Consider the following 20043-nt stretch of genomic DNA (forward strand, 5'->3'; position numbering starts at 1 on the left):
TAAGCCACACAGCTAGTTTGGGACGGCCTTGGAGACCCCTCCGAGTCTGCAGACCTGCATAGGGAGGTGTGGTAAGGACAAGGCTAAGCTTGTCAGTTTGCAGGGCTCAGTAGGGGTGAGGAGGTGGAATGCAGCTGAGAGTCCAGGGCATTGGGTCCCTTTGTGGGGTAGCTTAGCTGACTGTGACCATGTAGGGAGGCATCCGAGGATGCACTGGGCAGGTGGTCTGCTAATGCTGCCAGCTTATTAGAGAAATGGTGTTGGCAAGAGATGGAGGGCAGGGCAGAGAGAGGACATAGATAGACCAGTCCCCTAAATAATGACAGCAATAGCTACATGCTTTTGAGCCCTTCCTGTGTGCTAGGAACTGTGCTAAGTGTATTCCATATGCAGATTTGTCCCAGTGATTCTGAAAGGATATTTTACAGATGAGAGGCAGGGCATTTTACAGATATTTTCAAATGAGAGGCAGAAGGAAGCACAGAAAAGTTAACTTGCTCAGAAGTCCCACCATTAGTGAGCGGTGGAGCTGGGATTTGAATCCAGGCTTTAGATGGTTGAGAGCGGTGGTTTGCAAACTCGGTCTGGTATGCATCAGAATCACTTGGAGAGCTATTGAATGAGATCCTGGCTCCTTAAACTAAGATGGTTCTCCCAGGTGGTTCTAATATAAGCAAAGTTTGAGAATCATTGTCTTAAAGTCAAGTCATCATGAAGGTGAAGGGGCTTGAAAGCTTCACTCTTCACCGCAGTTTTATATCCCCATATGTATTATGGGTAGTGTCAGAGACTGTGAAGAGGAGGTAGAAGGGAAGATGGGATGATGATCTTCCTCTGAGTTCCCCATGGCTTTTAGGTCATAGGGCTAGTAAAGCCATCATGATGATACACTATAGTCAGCTGTGTATTTTCTGGCCCCCTTATCTGCCACCGTGGGCACCTGAAGGGCAGCAGTGTCTCACTCTTTGAGAATAGAGACTTATCCATGCCTTTATCCCCACTGCCTGCCACATTGTGGGTGCTCAAAAAACTGTTGTTAGAATCAACATTTGAGGGAAGGAAGAGGCCCAGTGGATTGTCAAGGCCCTCTGTGCACCTAATTTTTGAATCTCTTCTGTAGGAGTTAATTCAGACTTGGCTTGGACTGCTTCAGAGATGAGTAACTCATTGCTCCTTTAGCTTTTCCATTCCATTCCAACAGCACTGAATGTTTGAAAGCTCTTTCTTATCCCAAGTTGCTATAGCCTCCACCACCTGTATGGCTTCCAGCCCTTGGAGACACACAGAATACTCTAATTACACTTCCAGTGTTTGAAGACAGGGCTTTTGTCTTTAAGGGTCTTCTTTTCTAAAAGGGAAAACATCTCCAGTCTTTTCAGGCATTCTCCTGCAAGGGGTTTAAATTCTTTTTTCCAGGTTACTGTTCTCTGAAAAATGACATATTTTATTTTCTGTGTCCTTTCCAAAGAAGGATGCCTGTACCACATAAAGTATTATGAACATGATTGGGATCAGTTCATTATAGAGTGGTCCCAGGATACCTTTTTTCCAGACTAGACATCTATTAATGACAGCACCAAATACCTTAGCCTTAATAAAAAAGATTATAGTATTAATTGAACTTAATGTCAATGAAAGCCTTTACTGTTTTTGTGTGTCCTGCACACATTTCTCTCCCCCTTCTGGACTTGTGCAGTTGGTTTACTTGACTAAAGCTTGGGATCATTCTTTGACTTTGTTAAATCCAGCTTGGATTTTAAAAATCTAGCACACTGTGGTCTATTTGGGTGCAGTGCTTTTATCTAGCGCATCAGCTGTCCCTTCTAGCTTCAGGTCATTCATGAATGATTTTAGGAAAGTTCATGACACTGGAGAGCAAAGACTTTCTTTACTTTAGAATGATTCTATTCTAAGTCATCACTGCTGATCATTTAGCCCTTAGAGTGATGGGCATAACTACGTTTGTCTCTGTCTTCCATGGCAGTAATGCATGAGGAAACCTCTTCCCCATTAGGAGATGGAATAGCTTGGAAATATGCTGCAGACATTCTTTCCCTCTGCCCTGTACTTAGGCCATACAGAAGCTGTTGGTTACTCATGGGCATCATAGGAAGAAACCCGTTCTGTTCAGTCCAGCCACCATGCCATAAGAACAATATTGGTCTAGTGGCAAACAGTGAGTGAGCTGGTATGTGACCACATAAAGTATACTATACTACACAAGACTAGGTGGTGAGGATGAACATGGTGGTATCATGGAAGGGCAAAACCCAGAGGCTGGAATCTGGGCAACCCCTATCTTGAAGAACTAGTAGCAGGATCTCTCTCCTCTGTGTCTCTGGAAATCATCATCATCCGTCCAACTATTTGATCCATTCTCAGTACTGTGTAAAGCTGCTGAAAAGCCAAAATCCTATATGTAAACAGTTGATTATCCTGCTTGTTAGCTCATAATTGCTGTTAGGTGATTATTTGAATCTTTGTATAGCTTGACTGTAGTGGTGGCAGGCTATTGTTGAAGCCTACCATTCTGATTATGAGTAGTGTTCTCTGGGGATCTCAACCATTTGAAACCACCATTCTTATGGGTCAAAACCAATCACTCATCGGCAATTTAATACAGCTCAGCCCAATATGTTTCTTGGTCTCTTTAGAGATCCTCTTAATTCATAGAGGCAAAGAATCTTAGAGTTGGGAGGTCTTTTTGGTAGTTATCTCTTACAACCTCATTCTGACTCTTTTCTATGGCATTTCTGGCAAATGAAATTTTTCCTTTATTATTTTACTCTCTGTTCATGCCAAATATGCTTGCTTTTTTTTTTTCATCATGCATGTACTACTTTTAAAAACGCCTGATGGTAGCTCTCCTGTTCTTACCTAGCTCTCTGTTGTTTGGGCTGCACATAGTAGTTCCTTGAGCTGTTCTGCATGTCAACATGTTTTGGGTCCCTCACGATCCTAGGTATTCTTTGGAATGAATACCCAACTTGATTAATGCCTCTCCTAATGTATGGCAACATACACTGAACCAAAACCCTACATCTGGTCCAGACAATGCTGAGAAAAGGGGAGACTGTTGAACATTTTTATTTTGGTTGGTTGAGGGCAGAGGATTGTACTTAAGTGCCAACATTTACATTTTGGCTTTAAAATTAAATTTCACGCCGGGCACGGTGGCTCACGCCTGTAATCCCAGCACTTTGGGAGGCCAAAGTGGGTGGATCACGAGGTCAAGAGATCGAGACCATCCTGGTCAACATGGTGAAACCCTGTCTCTACTAAAAATACAAAAAATTAGCTGGGCATGGCAGCTGGTGCCTGTAATCCCAGCTACTCAGGAGGCTGAGGCAGGAGAATTGCCCGAACCCAGGAGGTGGAGGTTGCAGTGAGCCGAGATCGCGCCATTGCACTCCAGCCTGGGTAACAAGAGCGAAACTTAGTCTCAAAAAAAAAAAAAAAAAAAGAAATTAAATTTCACTTTTGCCTGTTCTCATCCATTTGGACCCTAATTCTTATATCTAACAAATTATTTTCAGGTTTAGGTCATTGCAACATCCAGATAGCAAGCCATGAATGACTCTAGACGTGTCATTGATCCAGATGTGGAACAGGCTTAGGCTCTGCTGTAAGGAACTAGCGAAGCCTGGGTGGAAAAAGGATATTTAAGTTTACAATGAAGGTCATGGAATTACTCAGGGAAGGGCTGGTCTAAGACAAATTTATGGATTTTGCCTGTAATCTCAGCTACTCAGGAGGCCGAGGTGGGAGGATTGTTTGAGCCCAGGAGTTTGAGGCTGCAGTGGGCCACGATTGTGCCACTGCACTCCAACCTGGGCAATAGAGTGAGACCTTGTTTCAAAAAAAAAGAAAAAGAAGGACTTAGGTAGAAGGTTTCTTCAGAACCTTCATCTTTCCTGGAAGCATTCTTCTTCTCAGTTCCACCCTGTCCCCTGTGCCCTCTCTCCCGCCCACGGTGGCAGACTTCTTTAGCCTGCATGTCTCTGTCTTTCTCTATTCAAAAGTTCCTGTACATGCCCCTGTCTTGGAGGAGAGACCTTTAGCCTGGCTGCCCTGATGATCTCACACATGACAGTATCCATCACTGAGGAGTCTGAGTGTGTTGAAATTTGCATTTTAAAGAGAGAAGTGGCTTTATGCCACTAGATAACTTGGGGAAGGAAGAATTTCACGTTTTAGTAGATTCTGCGGAGGAGGATTGAGGAGAGGCAGAAGACAGCCTTTTAAAAGGGCTTCCCAGGGCTCTTTTAAACCATGCTGGACCAGGGTCGTAAATGAAGTTGATGTCTAGTCACTGTTTTTTGCTTCTGGATTCTCTGAGATATGCCACCTCTCCTCTCCATTAGCACTGAATTAGTGAGGGTAACTGGTGTCATGGTTACCATCACAGGCTGGAAAGTCCATCTGCTGGTGCAGAGTCCTCACTTCACCCCTCACGAAGGTAGTGTGACTTTAGCTCTCAGCCTCGGTTTTCTCACGTGTAAAATTGATGGTATAGCAATGTCTTTCCCATAGAGTTGTATTTAATGAGATAACACATAGCCATGCCGTGTCTGTGATAAATAACCAACAAATATTAGCTGTCATTGTAATTTTCTTTACCAAGTTAACGGAATTTCTTCTCTTTAGAGCTTAAAATGTCAAGATGTGTATTTCAACTGGAAGATGAAATCCTTCCTTTCCCAGGTCATTTTGGGGGGTTAGGCCCCTTTCCTCTTTAAAATGTAAATCTGAACAACATGAGGTGTTTTCCCCCTTCTTTCCAAATTCTTGGTCACCCTACATACACTTTTGGCTTCTGTATTTTGGGGGGCCCACCCTCTTTCCCCTTCAGTATCTCCCTAGTTCTTCCAGAAATGTCAGGTGAATGTTTCCATGACCTTCTGATTTTATGTAATTACTCATTTAAAAAGTCCTTGTGGCTTCATAAGAATTCATCGTTGGCGCTTGGCACTTGCAGCAATTAGTGACATTTAATTTCTCTACTTCACTATGAAAAAAAGAGATGATATATGTGGATTTTTCACTGGGATAAAAGTTACTCTGAAAGTGAAATGAAAGTCTTGGCAGAGATAACTTTTTTTCCCCCCTGAATCTTTTTCTTTTTTTCTCCCCCTGTGAGTGACTCCATCCTTCCCCTGAAATACTTTCGCCAATTACCCAGCCAGGGTGAAGGAAAGAAGGATGGATTTGAAAACCATCTGAGGTGGGTGGAATATTATAGGTTTGAGGGAGACAGTATTAGCTTAAATGATGGAGACCTTCAACTTCTGGCCTGGTTCCTGAACATTACATCTTCCTCTAGCCTGTTTCAGTAAATGGTTTCTATTCTCTGTATTAGTCATTCTCATGACAGGCTTCATGATGGCCACAGCCGCTTACAAATGACTTTGCTTTCATAGCCATTTCCATTTTCCTGAGCTGCAAAAGCAGCTATAGCTATCTCCATGGGGATTTTCCCAAAGGGTGTAACATAGTTTAGAGGGCCTTACGTGTACTTTGCATATAATTTACATATGATTTGCAGTCTATTCTAAGGCAATTTCAACTTTGTATGTCTTACTTCCTGGTGATCTTTTTCTCTTCTTATTCCTCTCTGTACCCTGAGAGCCTGTACCCCACAGATAGGCAGGCACAAGAAGGGTGGAATATATTAATAGGACTAGAAAGAGGGAGGCGGAAAGGTCAAAAGTATCAGACATATTGTTGGTATCCAGCTGGAGTAGCACTTTTTCAGAGTGTGACATCAAACAGGAGACACTTCCGTTGCTTTTTTTGGTATTTTTGTAAACATTTTTTAAAAAAAGGAATTGTAGTTCCATAAGAATTCTACATTGGCAATTCTTAATTTCCTGCCTATCAAAAGGTCATCCCAGCCCATCTCCTGTTCATCCTTAGGTGAACTTTAATGGTGCTGGATTTTGAGTCATAGTTGAAGATCTGCTCAAAGCCAGACCCTATGGTGAGTCTGTTTTGGAAAGGTATGGTCCCCTCTGTTTTCGTGAACCCCTGTTTTAGCCTGTGACTTTTCTTTTGGCAGCCCTGGAATATCAAGCCCAGAATAAATGCCAAACTCCAAACTCAGCCAGGGTGCTGGTCCCAGTGTGGCCTGGGAGATTGCTGCTGACGGGCATGCCATTTGACCCTCTGTTTCTGAGGTCGACTAGAAGGCCCATCTTCATTTTTACCCCTTCCTCATTAACAGCACCCAGAACGCATACCTAGTGTAGATTCTGTTTCCTTTCTTGCTAATTATATCATCCTCAGTTAAGACTTTTTTGAGCATTATTTTCTATAATTGATGTTGGAAAGCCATATAGTTCCTTTTTCTTTTTTTGAATATAAAATTATTTCAGTGTTTATATCTGAATGTTGAATATGCTTAGAAAGAAAAGAGTCTCCAGGATATCTTAATATCTCCCAACTTCTCCCAAGTTAAGACTAAAGTCTCCATCCCCTTTTTCTTTGAGGTGTCATTCACTTACACAGGTGCTGACCCTCTTGTCCGGGAAGGGGCTGTGAGAAGCCCTTATATTAATATTTGTCCTGACTCTCTCTCAGACCGTAGTCCTGCATTAAAGGCACATTGGATCTTTGGCTTGACTGATTCCTCCTTACAGTTCTTTATACGTCAAACAGAACTCATCCCCACCACCTTAAATTCATCTCCCTACCCCATCCCACCTTCCTATTTCTGTTACTGTTTCCCCCGGTCTCCCATCCACCCCACTCCTAAGCATCTCATCCATCACCAAAGCCTATTCAATTCTCTTTTTCCTTTTCTTTCCTGCTGCCATGATACTAATATAGGCCCTTCCGCTGTAACTGATCTCTCTGCCGCTGTCTCTTTTCCTCTAATCCATCTTGTCCACAGTATTGCAAAAATAATCTTCTTCAATATCATCTTCCTTGGGTTTTTCATTTTGCCCATGAACCCTTGCTCTCTCCCATCAGCAACAAGATCTAGTCCACTTTGCTTAGCCTTGAAATGCAAGACCTCCATACATACTCTGATTCTTAGGATCATCTTTCACTTTTTCCTTATGTGAACTATGCATATGTGTTCATTCCTTTGTTTGTATAGCATGCTATTACATCCCAACTGGGTGCCCGACAGTCTTCTGGTTGCTTCTGAAAAGCTGAACAGAAAAGTCCTTACCAATGCACTTTATGATCCTGGGAGATCATGCTGCTACCTGGAAAGTCCTCCATCTAAACCCTAAATTATTTTCCAGGACCTGTTTAAAATTCCTCTGTCCTCCAGAAACCTTTTCTAAGCACCTGGGACCCTCTTTCTAGTCCCTACAGATCTTATTGTCTGAATTAATCATTTGACACTGATCCATTCAGTCATCAAACACACACACACTGAACACCTATTGTCTGTCAGGTATTATAATAGGTGTTGTCTTACACATCAGTATATTTTCATAGCGTAATAAAAATAACATCAACAACAGCACTTATAAAGCTCTTGTCAGGCCAGGGGCTGTGGCTCGCACCTGTAATCCCAGCACCTTGGGAAGCCAAGGCGGGCAGATCGCCTGTGGTCAGGAGTTTGAGACCAGCCTGTTCAACATGGCAAAACCCCGTCTATACTGAAAATTCAAAATGTAGCCAGGCGTGATGGCACACGCCTGTAATCCTAGCTACTCAGAAGGCTGAGGCAGGAGAATCACTTGAATCTGGGAAGCAGAGGTTGCAATAAGCTGAGATCACCCCATTGCACTCCAGCTTGGGTGACAGAGGGAAACTCCGTCTCAAAAAAAAAAAAAAAGCTCTTATCATGTGTAGGCACAAATTTATATACATTAATTAATCATCAAAATAACCTTTGAGGTAGGTGTTATTATTCAAATTTTATGATAGGAAAATCAAGGCAAGGAGATATTTAACAACTTTCCTAGGGTCACAAGTTAGAAAGTTGCAGAGTTGGAAATCAATTCTGGCTCTGAGGTTCTTGATCTTAACCCCTATGCATCACTGTCAGGTCCCAGTATATATGTCAAATGTGTGTATGTGTGTGTGTGTGTAAATATAAGCCCATGCACACCTTCCCGGCTAGACTGAACTCTAGAGGTCAGGGGTGATGTCCCACACTTCCCTGTAGCCCCACTACCTTATTCAGTCTATGCATGTGGTAGATGCACGAATTGTTTGGATGATTGGTTATTAGTGCTTCCATTCACTCTTGAGGGGCTTGAGATTTTTAGCAGCAAGTAGGAGTGTTTTGAGGTAGAAGGCGGAGAAGCAGAATTTCAAAATAGACCTGGGCATGATGGAATTCTTGGTTTCCAGTTTTTAACTCTGCAAGCGTTGAGGACAGGTTTGTGCAAGAAAATGTACTGATGTAAAAGCCCTTGAAAGTGGAAGAATATTCTTTTCTCAAAGAGAAAAATAAAACAAACCGTATTATGGTTACATAGTTTCTCCCCCCAATCCTGTTTCCTGTCACACTGATTCATATGCATTTTGCTTTATTGCCTATAAAACCAAAGTTTTGACATCAGGATGGCATATCTCCTTTTCTGGCCTAGTATTTCCATCTAAGGTTTTTATAAGTTGAAGAATATCAGCGTTTTATTTGAGTGGCAATACTGCAACTACCTATGTAGTTTAATAAAACCTGGTAAGTACATATTTGAGTTTTAAAAACACAGGTGGTGAGTTATTTGCATTTTAAAAGGATTCTTCCCTGTACAAAAGGATCCACTGCAGGGTTCTATTAAATATCCAATTCCCCTTAGTGCATTTATTATATGATTTAATTTACCAAAATTTGATTTATATGCCACTCTAAAGGGGTAGCTCTCAAGTTCTAATAAGCATAGGAATCACTTGGGCAACTCGTTTAAAATTCAGATCTGGCCCCCACTTTTCCCCAAAATTCTGAATCATTAGGTCTTGGGCGAAACCCAAGTTTTTGTTCTTAATGAGCACTCAAGGTGGCTGACGTAGTTCGTCAGTGAAATACACTTTGGGAAGCACATAAGATAAGGCGCAACTGTAGGGGTTTTTACGAGGTCTGAATCCCCTCTTACTACCAGATGTCTTGTTCACTCTTTATCTGGTAAATTTAAAAAATATTTGTGGGGTCAAATGAAGACTCATCTCTTTCCTACTCACTTCTTCCTGCAGCTGCCAAAAATCTTTAATCTCAGGAGTAAAATGTTTGCCTTTTTTTAACCCCCTATTTGACTCTTAGGTAGCTCTTCAGATCATTTTTATTTTTTTTCCTCTATCTCTTTTCTGTCTTTTTTTTTTTTTTTTTTGAGACAGGGTCTTGCTCTGTCACTCAGGCCGGAGTGAGGTGGTACGATCATAGCTCACTGCAGCCTCAAACTTCTTGGCTCAAGCAGTCCTCCCACCTCAATGCCCACCCGAGTAGCTGGAACTACAGGCATGCAACACCACCCCCAGCGAATTTTAAGTTTTTATTTTGTAGAGACAGAGTTTTGCTACGTTGCCCAGGATGGTTTTGAACTCCTGGACTCAAGCTATTCTCCTGCCTTGGTGTCCCAAAGTGCTAGGATTACACGTGTGAGTCACTGCTGTGAAGGTCACCTACTGAATTCATACGTCCATTTTGTTCCTGTTCCCCTTTCCACATACTCCACCAGGCGTTTTAAGAACAGTTATTTCAGTGGAAGTTTCTCTTAACCAAGTCTAGGGCCTTTTCTCTTCTGTTCCTACTATCCCCTTCCCCACAAAAGACCCAAAATAATTTTTTTGAACAAAACAAATCATGAGAATGACTTGTTTTGTCATGATCTCATTCTTCCATGTGTATTTATCCTGGTCCTAGAGCAAAAAACACTGTAACTATTTAAAATATTATTATAGTTTAATGAAATTTGCTTAAAAAATAGACCCTGGGACATTGATGGCATGTGTATCTGTGTATTTAATATATCATTGATCTTTTTTTAAATTTTATTTATTTTAAATTTAATTTTTATTTATTTATTTATTTATTTTGAGATGGGGTTTTGCTCGTTACCCAGGCTGGAGTGCAATGGCACGATCTCGGCTCACTGCAACCTCCGCCTCCTGGGTTCAGGCAATTCTCCTGCCTCAGCCTCCTGAATAGCTGGGATTACAGGCACGTGCCACCATGCCCAGCTAATTTTTTGTATTTTTAGTAGAGACGGGGTTTCACCATGTTGATCAGGTTGATCTTGATCTCTTGACCTCGTGATCCACCCACCTCAGCCTCCCAAAGTGCTGGGATTACAGGCTTGAGCCACCACACTTGGTCATATCATTGATCTTTTAAAAGTCAGTCACTTGACCTATATTTTGCCTCTGATTACTTTTCTAAATGTCCAGTAATCTCCAAAAACATTTGAGGTTTCCATACTTTAGAGGGTTTTTTTCCTTTATTAATCCCCAATATCCCAAAATTTGCCCAGAGTAAAGGTTCTCTGGAGTTATTTGGATATTATCAAATATCTCCAGTAATAACAGAAGCAATACAAGAGCAAATAACTGGTGTAAATGGTTCCTGGTTGAAAATCTTTTCTTTTTTAATAGATTTATCAAGGCTTGTGCTCTCCTGAACCAGCGAGCTCTTCATTTCCCTGTTTGACTTCCATAACCATGTAGCCAGAGGTTCTCTTATCTGTTTGCTGGGACTTTGCATACCTTTTATAACCCAATCAGTGCTGGCTAGGCCTCCCTGATCAGGTGGAGGACTTTCTAGGAAAGATGGTAGAGGAGAAGTGGAAGAAGTGATATCATTGTCCCTGGGCTAAGATGACAGTGATAGAAACAGTTCCAGGTTGTCTGAGCAACTATCGCAAGCAGGAACTTATTTGGTATATTCCACATGATTCAATTTTTGTAGAAAAAACTTATCTAGAGAAAAAATGTTGGATGGTACTCTCTGGAAGGTGAGATTGCCACTGATATTTTTCTTTTTGTTCTGATGACTGTTCCCAAGTTTCTACAGTGACCATGTATTATTATTAAAAGTTATTTAAAAGAAAGAAAGCCAGTTTACTGGCATCTTAAGTCTGCTTCCCAAGGGACTTAGTCTTTAACAGATCTATTACAAATCCTATCTATGACATAGAACAACAGTAAAAGGAAAGTTCTCGTGATTAGGCCCAGAGCAGTTCCGCAAACACAAGGTGGTAAACCAGAAAGCCGGGCTTTCTGCTGAGCTGCAGGAAGGCTGGGGTGTCTGTGTTTGTTGCATGCCCCAGAGTGTGTGTGTGTGTGTATGTGTGTGGAGTCCGTGACACGTGAGCAAATATGTGGCCCCTGGCACTCCTTTTCCCACTCGAGAATTAAGAGAAGATTGTATTGCATTTGGGATTTTAACTTTGTCTTCTTTCTTTTTTTCCTTCCCTTTCTCCCTCTTTCTCTGCCTCAAGGCCTCTCCCACCTCATGATGAGTGAACAAGGTAGGTGCTTTGTGCTTGTGGTCCTGCAGCTGCCGGAATTGCTTGCCTCCGTGCCTCTGGCTGGTCACAGAGCCTCATCGTCACTGGCAGGCCATTTGCTGCCTGTCCTTCCTGCGTTGGTCCAGGCTGGCTGCAGGGCCACCCCACAGTGGGGGTGGGGGCACCTTCCTTGATGCATCGTGGTTTCCCACCCCCATTGTCCCCTTGGCTTCTCCATTCTCCACTGCCATTTGTCATCCTGGGCGCTGGCCCTGCTGGGCTGCATCCAAGAGGGAAGTATGAAACCAGGCATGACGGTGTCGATAATGGGGGTGAATGAAGCTAATTTCAGAGCAACCAAGCGGTTAACTTCCTCCTGCTCCTCCCTAGGCCCCTTGCCAGGGCTCCAGGTTTGGGGAGAGGAGCTGGGCTCCTCCCTGATTTCCCTCTGAGGAACGGTTTTCTTTTTGTCTTCCCCTCCATTCCACTGCCCGTAATGATCTGCCCTCCATGGTCAAAGGAAACCCTTGGGGGTTTGACTGTTTTCAGTTTTATATAAAAGCTAAAACCACCTAAAGAACATGCTAATGTCCTCATGGCAGAATTCTAACTCATTATACACCCTGAAGAAAACTGCATATAAAGATCTGTAAATTCAGCATCTGCAACCTAAAATATTCAAATATGCAAGGAATGAACTGGGCAGGAAATTCAGCTCAGCTAAACGCAGGGTGGGCTGTGAATGAAGCCTTTTTCTCCTAAATAAAAATTTTCCACATTATCAGCCTAAATCAGAATTTGAGAGCTGAGCCTACTTGAAATTGTCTCTTCCTTCACAGTTCAATTGCTGCTATTGTGTTTCTTCTGAGCCTTGGGATGATTGCAAGATTGGTCTACCTACCTTGCCCTGTAACCAAAAAAGTTATAATTTTTCTTGACTATGTCTTGTTGAAATATACGTGGACTCAGCCCCTCTTTTGGAGGACCAAAGAAAAGGGGAAAGAGGGACCATTCCATATACTCCTGTTTTTCTTGATCTTTTGAGGAGGGTGGGACCTCCCCTCCCCTGCTCCCTGACATTGAGCTCATCAGACATTTTTGCCATCAAGGGCAGTATGATCAGATCAAGGAACCACCCAAGGCTGAAAGAAATTTGTTTATGGCCTCCAGTTAGCTGTGGAAGTGGCAGTCCAGGGCATCCTGAACTGACAAAGCAGGGTAAGGAGGAAGCCTACTTTTCCCATGTAAGTGTATCCTCCAGACCTAAGCCAAGATCAGTGGTGTGGACTCCAGAAATTTTAGTGAAGAGATGGTTTGGTAGAGAACATCTGTCAAAAAATAGAACTGGAAGAGGAGATTGGGTGAATTTGATAGTATTAGAAGGGGCTCCAGAAGAGGCTGAGATGATATCTCTGTTCTTGCAGTTTAGTGAGGGAAGGAAGTACCAAAAGCAAGTGACTGTGAGGTGGACATGAGTTGGAGATGTGTCTGATGTTGACCAGTGTTCAGGTAGCTTGAGAGAGTTAAGCACATCTCTGTGCAGTGGGAGGAACTGAGCTCTATGAATTGCTGGAATTCAGTGGCTCAACTTTGGTGACAAGTTATACCAGCAAAAGCAGGCTCTTAGAGTCCCGGTAACCTCCTCCTCCATTCTTTTTTTCCCTCTTACCTTCTTTAGCTTTATGCTCCCAGCTGCCCCTTGGGAGTCCTGTGAGCTTTTATTGTGGCTTAGAGAATTAAGTACATCATAGGGCAGAGTGTGGCAGATGGGATTCGCTGATGGGGACTTCCTTGGTCTTGATTTAGCTTATTGCAGACACACTGATGCAGCATGGATATCTTGGAAGGCTAAATCCCAACACTGGTATGAAAAGCAATTGGAGAACCTCTATTATATTCCTTATGTGTACACACAGAGCTTCAGATACAGCCATGCTCTGGGTGAATAAGTCTGGTACCTTCTAGAAAGAGAGAAAGAAATAATTACAGATGTGGATGTTGTGAATTCCTCTTTCAAGAGGTTTTCAAGAAAGGATGCAGAATTCTTCTGGGTGACCGGTGCTGCTAATATTTTAAGTTGCCACTTGAAGTTTAATCTGTTTTTAAGATGGTCCTTTGACTGCATTCCTCTTCCTTTCATTCTTTTCCATTTTCTACCCCGATGTCTGTTCTCACCTGTCTGATGATTGCCTACAAAACCGATGCTCTTCTCACCAGTGTACTCCCTTCCTTTTCCTTATTCCTTCAACATAAAGGAGGCTTCTGTCTGGTTTCCACTGAATCTTGATAATTTTTCTTTGATGCCCATAAATATATGTGGAAATATTTATGTATGTTGTGTGTACACCACCTATACACATATGTTATCCTCTTGGTCCTCATAACTCATATTAATGTTGGGAAAATACAGGAGAACCTAGCTTCTCCGAGATGTTCCCTAACCATTTTTAGATTAATTAAGTGCATGCCATTTCGCATACATGTGGCTGTCCAGTGCTTCTGCATGCCAACTTTGTCATGTTTCTGAGGATGGGACTGAAAATAAATGAATGGGACACAGCTTGAACGTGAAGCTGATGGAGCAGCCTTGCTGGTCACAGTGTTACCGCTTGTTTAAGCTTCCATATTGTATGTTTGTTCTGTGCTGCCTCATGATGTTGCGATGCTGCTGCCTTTACTGTTGTGAGTTTCTGTTTTGTGTGTTTTCCGTCTCTTTGTGTGTCTGCAGTGTGCTGATGTTTGACTCTCCTTGCTCTCTCTCTCTCTGTCTCTCTCCCTCTCTCGCCGCCTCCATGGTGGACACCATGCTTCCTCTACTTAATCGGACCTTCACTTCATTTCTGTAGGTAGAAGTAAAGGTAGAGCTCACTTTATTTTTTATCATTATAACTGTCAATCTGCCTTTTGAAATATTCATGCATCCAAGAGGATTGTCGATTCTGAATACAGTCCAGATTATAAATTAATGCTTTTAACAATGATTGAAAAATAAGAATAAAAAAAAGAAGCCAATGCTATCATCTTCCTTCAGTTGCACTTCACATTCAGTGTTTGGGGATGATTCTGCGTTGGCCTACATCCCTCTAAACTGAGGGCGGGCCTTCTGCATGATTTCGTACTCTTTCTAGCAGGAACAGGGGACTCTGAAAGTGGTTATGCTGTGTGGGGAAGGTACATGTTACTTCCATGCAGGGCGTTCTAAGATCCCCTCCCAGTAAATGTATTGAGGGAACAGGGGAAGTATGAAATTATGTATCATCGTTGCTATTACGTGGAATAACTGAATTTGGGGATAACATTGGCGGGGGAAGGATGATAGATGAGAAAGAGAGAGGATTGGTGAATTGCCTGAAATTTTATTTAATGTGGAATTGGGGGGATATGTATTTATTTCTTATTTTCCTGTGTTGTATTTCCTGTATATATGGGATTCAGAATTTTCTGATGGGATGATGGGCTCAGAAGGGTGGGAATGGGACGGTGTGAAAGAATACAGGAATGAAAATGTGTTACAGAGTCAGGAGGAAGAGGAGAAAGAGATAACATAGGATTTTTAACTTACAAAGCCAGCCTTTTGCCAGGTGGGCAGAGAAAAGGAGAGGGACTCAGCGAGTGAACTTGCGCTGCCAACACTCTGACATGCCTTTCATCATGTCACACCTTTGGGTAACTCATCCATTTCTAATCAAAGCTGTCAGAGACTCAAGCCTAGAGAACCGGGTTCACCAGCTCAAATTGGATTCGTTGTTGAAGGGAGAGGTTAATTGATAAATTATAAATATGTATCTGCATCTAGTCTTCCCTGGAACCTTCCTAACTCTCCAGCCCCTATCTCAGTGGATCTGTGTACTGTCTCTTCCTTCAAGGACTGGCAAGTAACCATAGTAGGAAATGTGTTTTCTGCCACGAGGATGTTGAAGAAAAAAGGGGCTGACAAGTTATTGAAAATGTGGATTCAGTGACGCATCTGTGAACTGGCTATCTCTTATTGAGTTTTATGCTTTTCTGGGTCTTTGAAAAGTTATGTGTGGTTGCTGTGGAAGCAGTTCAGTCCTTTCCACTTTGGGGTTGGTTGATTGTCTGTTCCTTTTATGCTAATAAAAGTGGCTTCATTCTCAGAAATCTGTCGTGGGGAATCCTTACCCCATTGCTAAGTTGGTATCTTTTGAAAGGAGGTGGGTGGGAAAGCGGGGAGAAGAAGAGGAATAAATGATTAAAGGGCTACATCTGGCTGTGTCTCCACCTTTCTGCTGATTCTGCTCAGTGGAAGGCTGCCAGTGACCTCCTCATAGGCAAAGCCACCAATCTGCTGAGAACTCAACTTTTCTGATGCATGTGGCTCTGTTACCTCTTCCTTCTCTCACTGGCTCCTATGACAACAGATTAGAGTCAGTCTCTGTCTTTCTCCTTGTCTTTCCCTAATTCCCTACAGCATCCTGTAACATAGGTGTTTTGAGTGTCTTTTTGATTTTTGCACGTGAGTATTTTATTTTGTTTCCCTGAGTCACTGCTACTACCACTACTAGCAGCTGCTAAAACTTGCGGAGGCTAGGCACGGTGGCTCACGCCTACAATCCCAGCACTTTGGGAGGCCGAGGTGGGTGGATCACAAGGTCAAGAGATCAAGACCATCCTGGTCAACATGGTGAAACCCCATCTCTACTAAACATACAAAAATTAGCTGGGCATGGTGGCACACACCTGTAGTCCCAGCTACTCGGGAAGCTGAGGCAGGAGAATTGCTTGAATCCAGGAGGCGGAGGTTGTGGTGAGCCGAGATTGCACCATTGCACTCTAGCCTGGATAACAAGAGCGAAACTCTGTCTCAAAAAAAAAAAAGCTTGTGGAGTGTTCCTCATGCACCAGCCATTGTGCTATATGCTTGATGGGCTTGTCACAATTAATGCCACAATGCGTCTGTGAGGTAGGTGTTCGCATTATTCTTGTTTTATGAATAAGACCAATAAGACTCAGAGTCAGATAACGTAAGTCGATGACTACTAAATGAGAATCAAACCCAGAGTCTGTGCCCCTAACCCCCACTCTATACTGCCTCTCTCAAATGCAAGGGTGACCTCCATGTTTAAGCCTTCTAGCTATAGTCTGCACTGCCCTGTCGTAAGTTCCAGCCTACCGCTTTGCATTCTCTGTAACACACGTCTATATGAATGCCCCACTGAGGGAGGCACTTCCATAGGCTCAAAGTCAACCTTCATATCATCTGCCCACAAACCAGCTTCCCTTTATGATGTCTCCCTTAATGGAGTTGATGCAGTTCCCAACCCCCTTATCACCAGGTGTGAAACCCAGGAATTACTTTCTATCATTCTCCTTCCTGAACCTTCCTACTCCCAGGCGTTGGGTAGAGAGAGAGCTTGTTGAGACTTTCCTCTGAATGTCTCTTGCATCTCTGTCAGCTCCCTGAATCAGTTTCCAGTTAGCATTTATTCAGTTATTGCCCTCTCCTAACTAGTCCTTCTGCCTCTATTCTCTTCTAGTCTATCCAGTGGTTGAGAATTGCTTAAATTCTGCTGCCCACCATATGGAATGCAGGATTAGCTATCTCACTTTCAAAGCCTTCCCCCATATGGTCCTGCTTACCTTTATCCTACTCCCTTGTTAAGCCTAGCTACAAAATTGCTGCTCTAGCCAAGTGGAATACCAAATAACCTCACTAGAATTTCCTTATCTCTTACCTTTGCTTATTCTGTTTCTCTACCTTTTCACAGTCCTGCATCCCCTTTTTTCTGCCCATTGAAAAAAAAATATATTTCATTTCTTATGTGATATTTTCCTTGACTCCTCCATTCAGAGTTGGGCTCTTCCTCCATGGACTGCCCTAACAATTTATATGAAAGTTAATTGGGAACCGGATCACTCCTTCTACTAGACTGCACATGAGTTGAAGACAAATGTATTTGTTTGTTAACATCCAGATGTCTCTAGCATAGTGTGTTCCATGCAGAAAGGACTCAAAATCTCTAATCCTTATCCTGCTGTCATTTATCTTCCTTAAAGTGAAAAGAAAGCAAAATTAAAATTTAATAGGGTCCTGTAGCTCATCTGTTTAGAAGCTTTGGGTAGATTCTTGTTGTATAACTGTCAAGGTGCCTTGCCCGCTTTATGTTCAGTGGGCGTAACCGCCTGCCCACCATCACCCCTGCCAGGTCTCCCATCTCCAAAAGTCCCCAAGTCACTCTGCTTGCATCCTCACTGTGTTCTGCCTCCAGACTTTCACTCGAGCTCCACTCTCTTGAATGTCCTTGAACATGCTTCTCCCTCTTATCCTTCAATATCCAAGGCTCCTAGGTCTGCCAGACTTTGTGCTGTGTTAGAAGATACCTACACTAAACTGCCTTGAGTTATATTTACTCATATGTTTCAATCCACTCCCCACAACCTGTCCCACAAAAGACCAAGGCTGTGTCTTTGCCCTCTCTGTCACTCATTCTACACCAGCTCCGTACTACGGCCAGAGTTGTACTTGATGAATGCTTACAAAATTAAGTAATGGTTTAACTGAATGAAACAATTGATTTTAGATATGGGAGGAGGGGAGATGGACAGGATTAGATTGTCAACACTGGTGTTATTAATGGAATCACTCCACTTACTAATGTGTGCCCCTTATCACAACCCTCATGACCCCAAATCAATGAGCAAAGGAGCCCCAATAGGCCATGAAGTGAGACCACATGTTCTGGCTCCAGTTTCCTCCTCCCTACAGCCGTTTCTTGGCCCTGTGTGTGCAAGTGTCAGAGGGAAAATTTTATAGATTACACCAGAATAAATGTGGAGAAGGTCTTGAATTTATTCTTAGACATATGTCAGAGAAAAGAAGGAATATGCCTCAGATGTTGTCATTCTTTTAAAGCTGAGTGATGAAGTAGTAAATCCATAATGGAGAGAATTATGAAGTTAAATCTACAAAACTGAGCAGGGTGGGTAGGCTATAACAAAAGCCATTCTGCTCAGGAAGCCGTTGGCAGGACATGGCCAAAAACAAGCTTGAACTTACCTAGAAGAGGCTCACCCAGAGGACTTTAGCCACCAGCCTTGGTCAGCTGTTTTGACAGCCACTGTTTGAATGTTGAGAGTGTATTTTGGCCTCCTCCCCCTTCTTCTAGTCCATTTGGGGATTGCTTGTTCTGGAGAGGTTACCAAATATCTTCCCTTAAAACTGAACTCAGGGCAGGGGTCACAGACTCAAAAGCCAGCAGGGACCTGACTAGTCTTATGAAGTAGACCTAGGGATAAGTAGCATCCTAGTGTAAGAGAAGCAATAGGTCATGGTGGGGATCATGGCAAACTGGAGAGCACAAGATCTGTCAAAGGCAGCAGCCTCCACTCTGCTCCAGCTGATTGCTGCCACACAAGGATCCAGGCACAGTCACCAGATGCTCAAGAAAAGCCAGAAGTGGACGTGGTAAAACTGTCATCTCAAGGTATCTTCTCCTCTGTATGTACGTATGAACACACACACACAGGTGTGCGCCTGCCTGCCAGATGATTTCGTGCATGAACCATAAGTTTTTGACCTTTGGCTTGAGAAGAAGGGAGGTGAAAAAGATTCCGTCAAGATTTCTTACTAGATATCAACAGTGGGAGGTAGTTTGATTAACTTTCTTTGTCCATGGCTGTGATCAGGGTACCAGGAATCCTTCCTACCCTTGGCACACCATCAGAGAGGATGGTCTATGTGTTTGTTACAGCTGATTTGGTAGAGTGGTGTGGGAAAGTGTGAGGAGGGTATGGAGAATGCAGAGAATGACTTGGGCAAAAGGTATCTGACATCTTCAGTAATGGCCAATAACTGATTTTTAAACCTTTAGGGCAGCTGGGTTGGCGGGTGGTCTTAATTTCTTTTTTCTTTTGCTCTACAGAGCTTTGTATTCACTGGATTAGATAGTGTTGACCCTAAGATCTATTCTAGTCCTTAGAGTTTAGATGGCCCTTTTGATTTGTTTATATGTATTTTTTCCACTTAGATTTGATCACTGGCCTTCTAATGCTAAGCTAATCAACACTGGCCAAACTGGAAAGAGACAATCAAGCTACATGAATTTGAGCATGATTTCATGTAGATTGCATTTTGCTGGTAATAACATTAAGAAAGCTGATTTGAGGAGTTGAGCCCCTCTTGTCCCTGCTAGGACTCAAGAGCCCTGAAAATAAGTTACTGCCGTGATAGCCAACTGTGTATGCAAATCCGTTTACTAATGCCAGCCACTAATTATGAAAATAAACTCATCTGTGCTCTATAAATATCTAATTATAATAAAGTAGGGGCAATATTACATTTCCATCTCTTGTCTCATCTGTTTCTCATCCACCACTGATTTGTTTTTTGAAGAAGCCTGTTTTCCATGTATTTTTTCTTCTTCTAATGTTTTGAAAGTCTGTGGGGGAAAATAGATTTATTTTAAACATAAAAAGTAAATTGCTTGATTTTAGCAGCTCTGTGTTTTTGGCAGTGATGTCTTTGAGATGATGCTTGAAAAATAGGAAAAGTGTGTTTTTTTCTTGTTTAGAAATTTTCACTGGACACCAAAGACATTTTTTTGCATGGATTTTTTTGAGCATTAAAAGTGTCTAAATATGAACTGTAGATGTATTAATAAAATGGACAATATATCAG

General features: G+C 42.5%; 1 protein-coding gene across 39 annotated transcripts in view; it reads left to right on the forward strand.

The window, feature by feature from the left end:
• Window positions 1-20043, forward strand: part of NRXN3 (neurexin 3) — a 1708033-nt gene that overhangs the window by 118945 nt on the left and 1569045 nt on the right. For 26 of the 39 annotated variants that reach the window (XR_013521429.1, XR_013521430.1, XR_013521431.1 and 23 more), the window contains 2 exons: window positions 11397-11426; window positions 14252-14263. The exons of 6 other annotated variants lie outside the window; for them this stretch is intronic. Coding sequence is in view for 29 of the 33 variants with exons in the window: in XM_078335524.1 (XP_078191650.1) it covers window positions 11397-11426; window positions 14252-14263 (42 nt within the window). In the remaining 4 variants the exon portion in view is untranslated. The remainder of the gene's footprint in view (window positions 1-11396; window positions 11427-14251; window positions 14264-20043) is intronic. 7 more of the 39 variants (XM_035262093.3, XM_035262114.3, XM_035262106.3 and 4 more) reach the window with 1 other exon arrangement.

Source organism: Callithrix jacchus, chromosome 8, assembly GCF_049354715.1.
Source record: "Callithrix jacchus isolate 240 chromosome 8, calJac240_pri, whole genome shotgun sequence".
Lineage (NCBI taxonomy): Eukaryota > Metazoa > Chordata > Mammalia > Primates > Cebidae > Callithrix > Callithrix jacchus.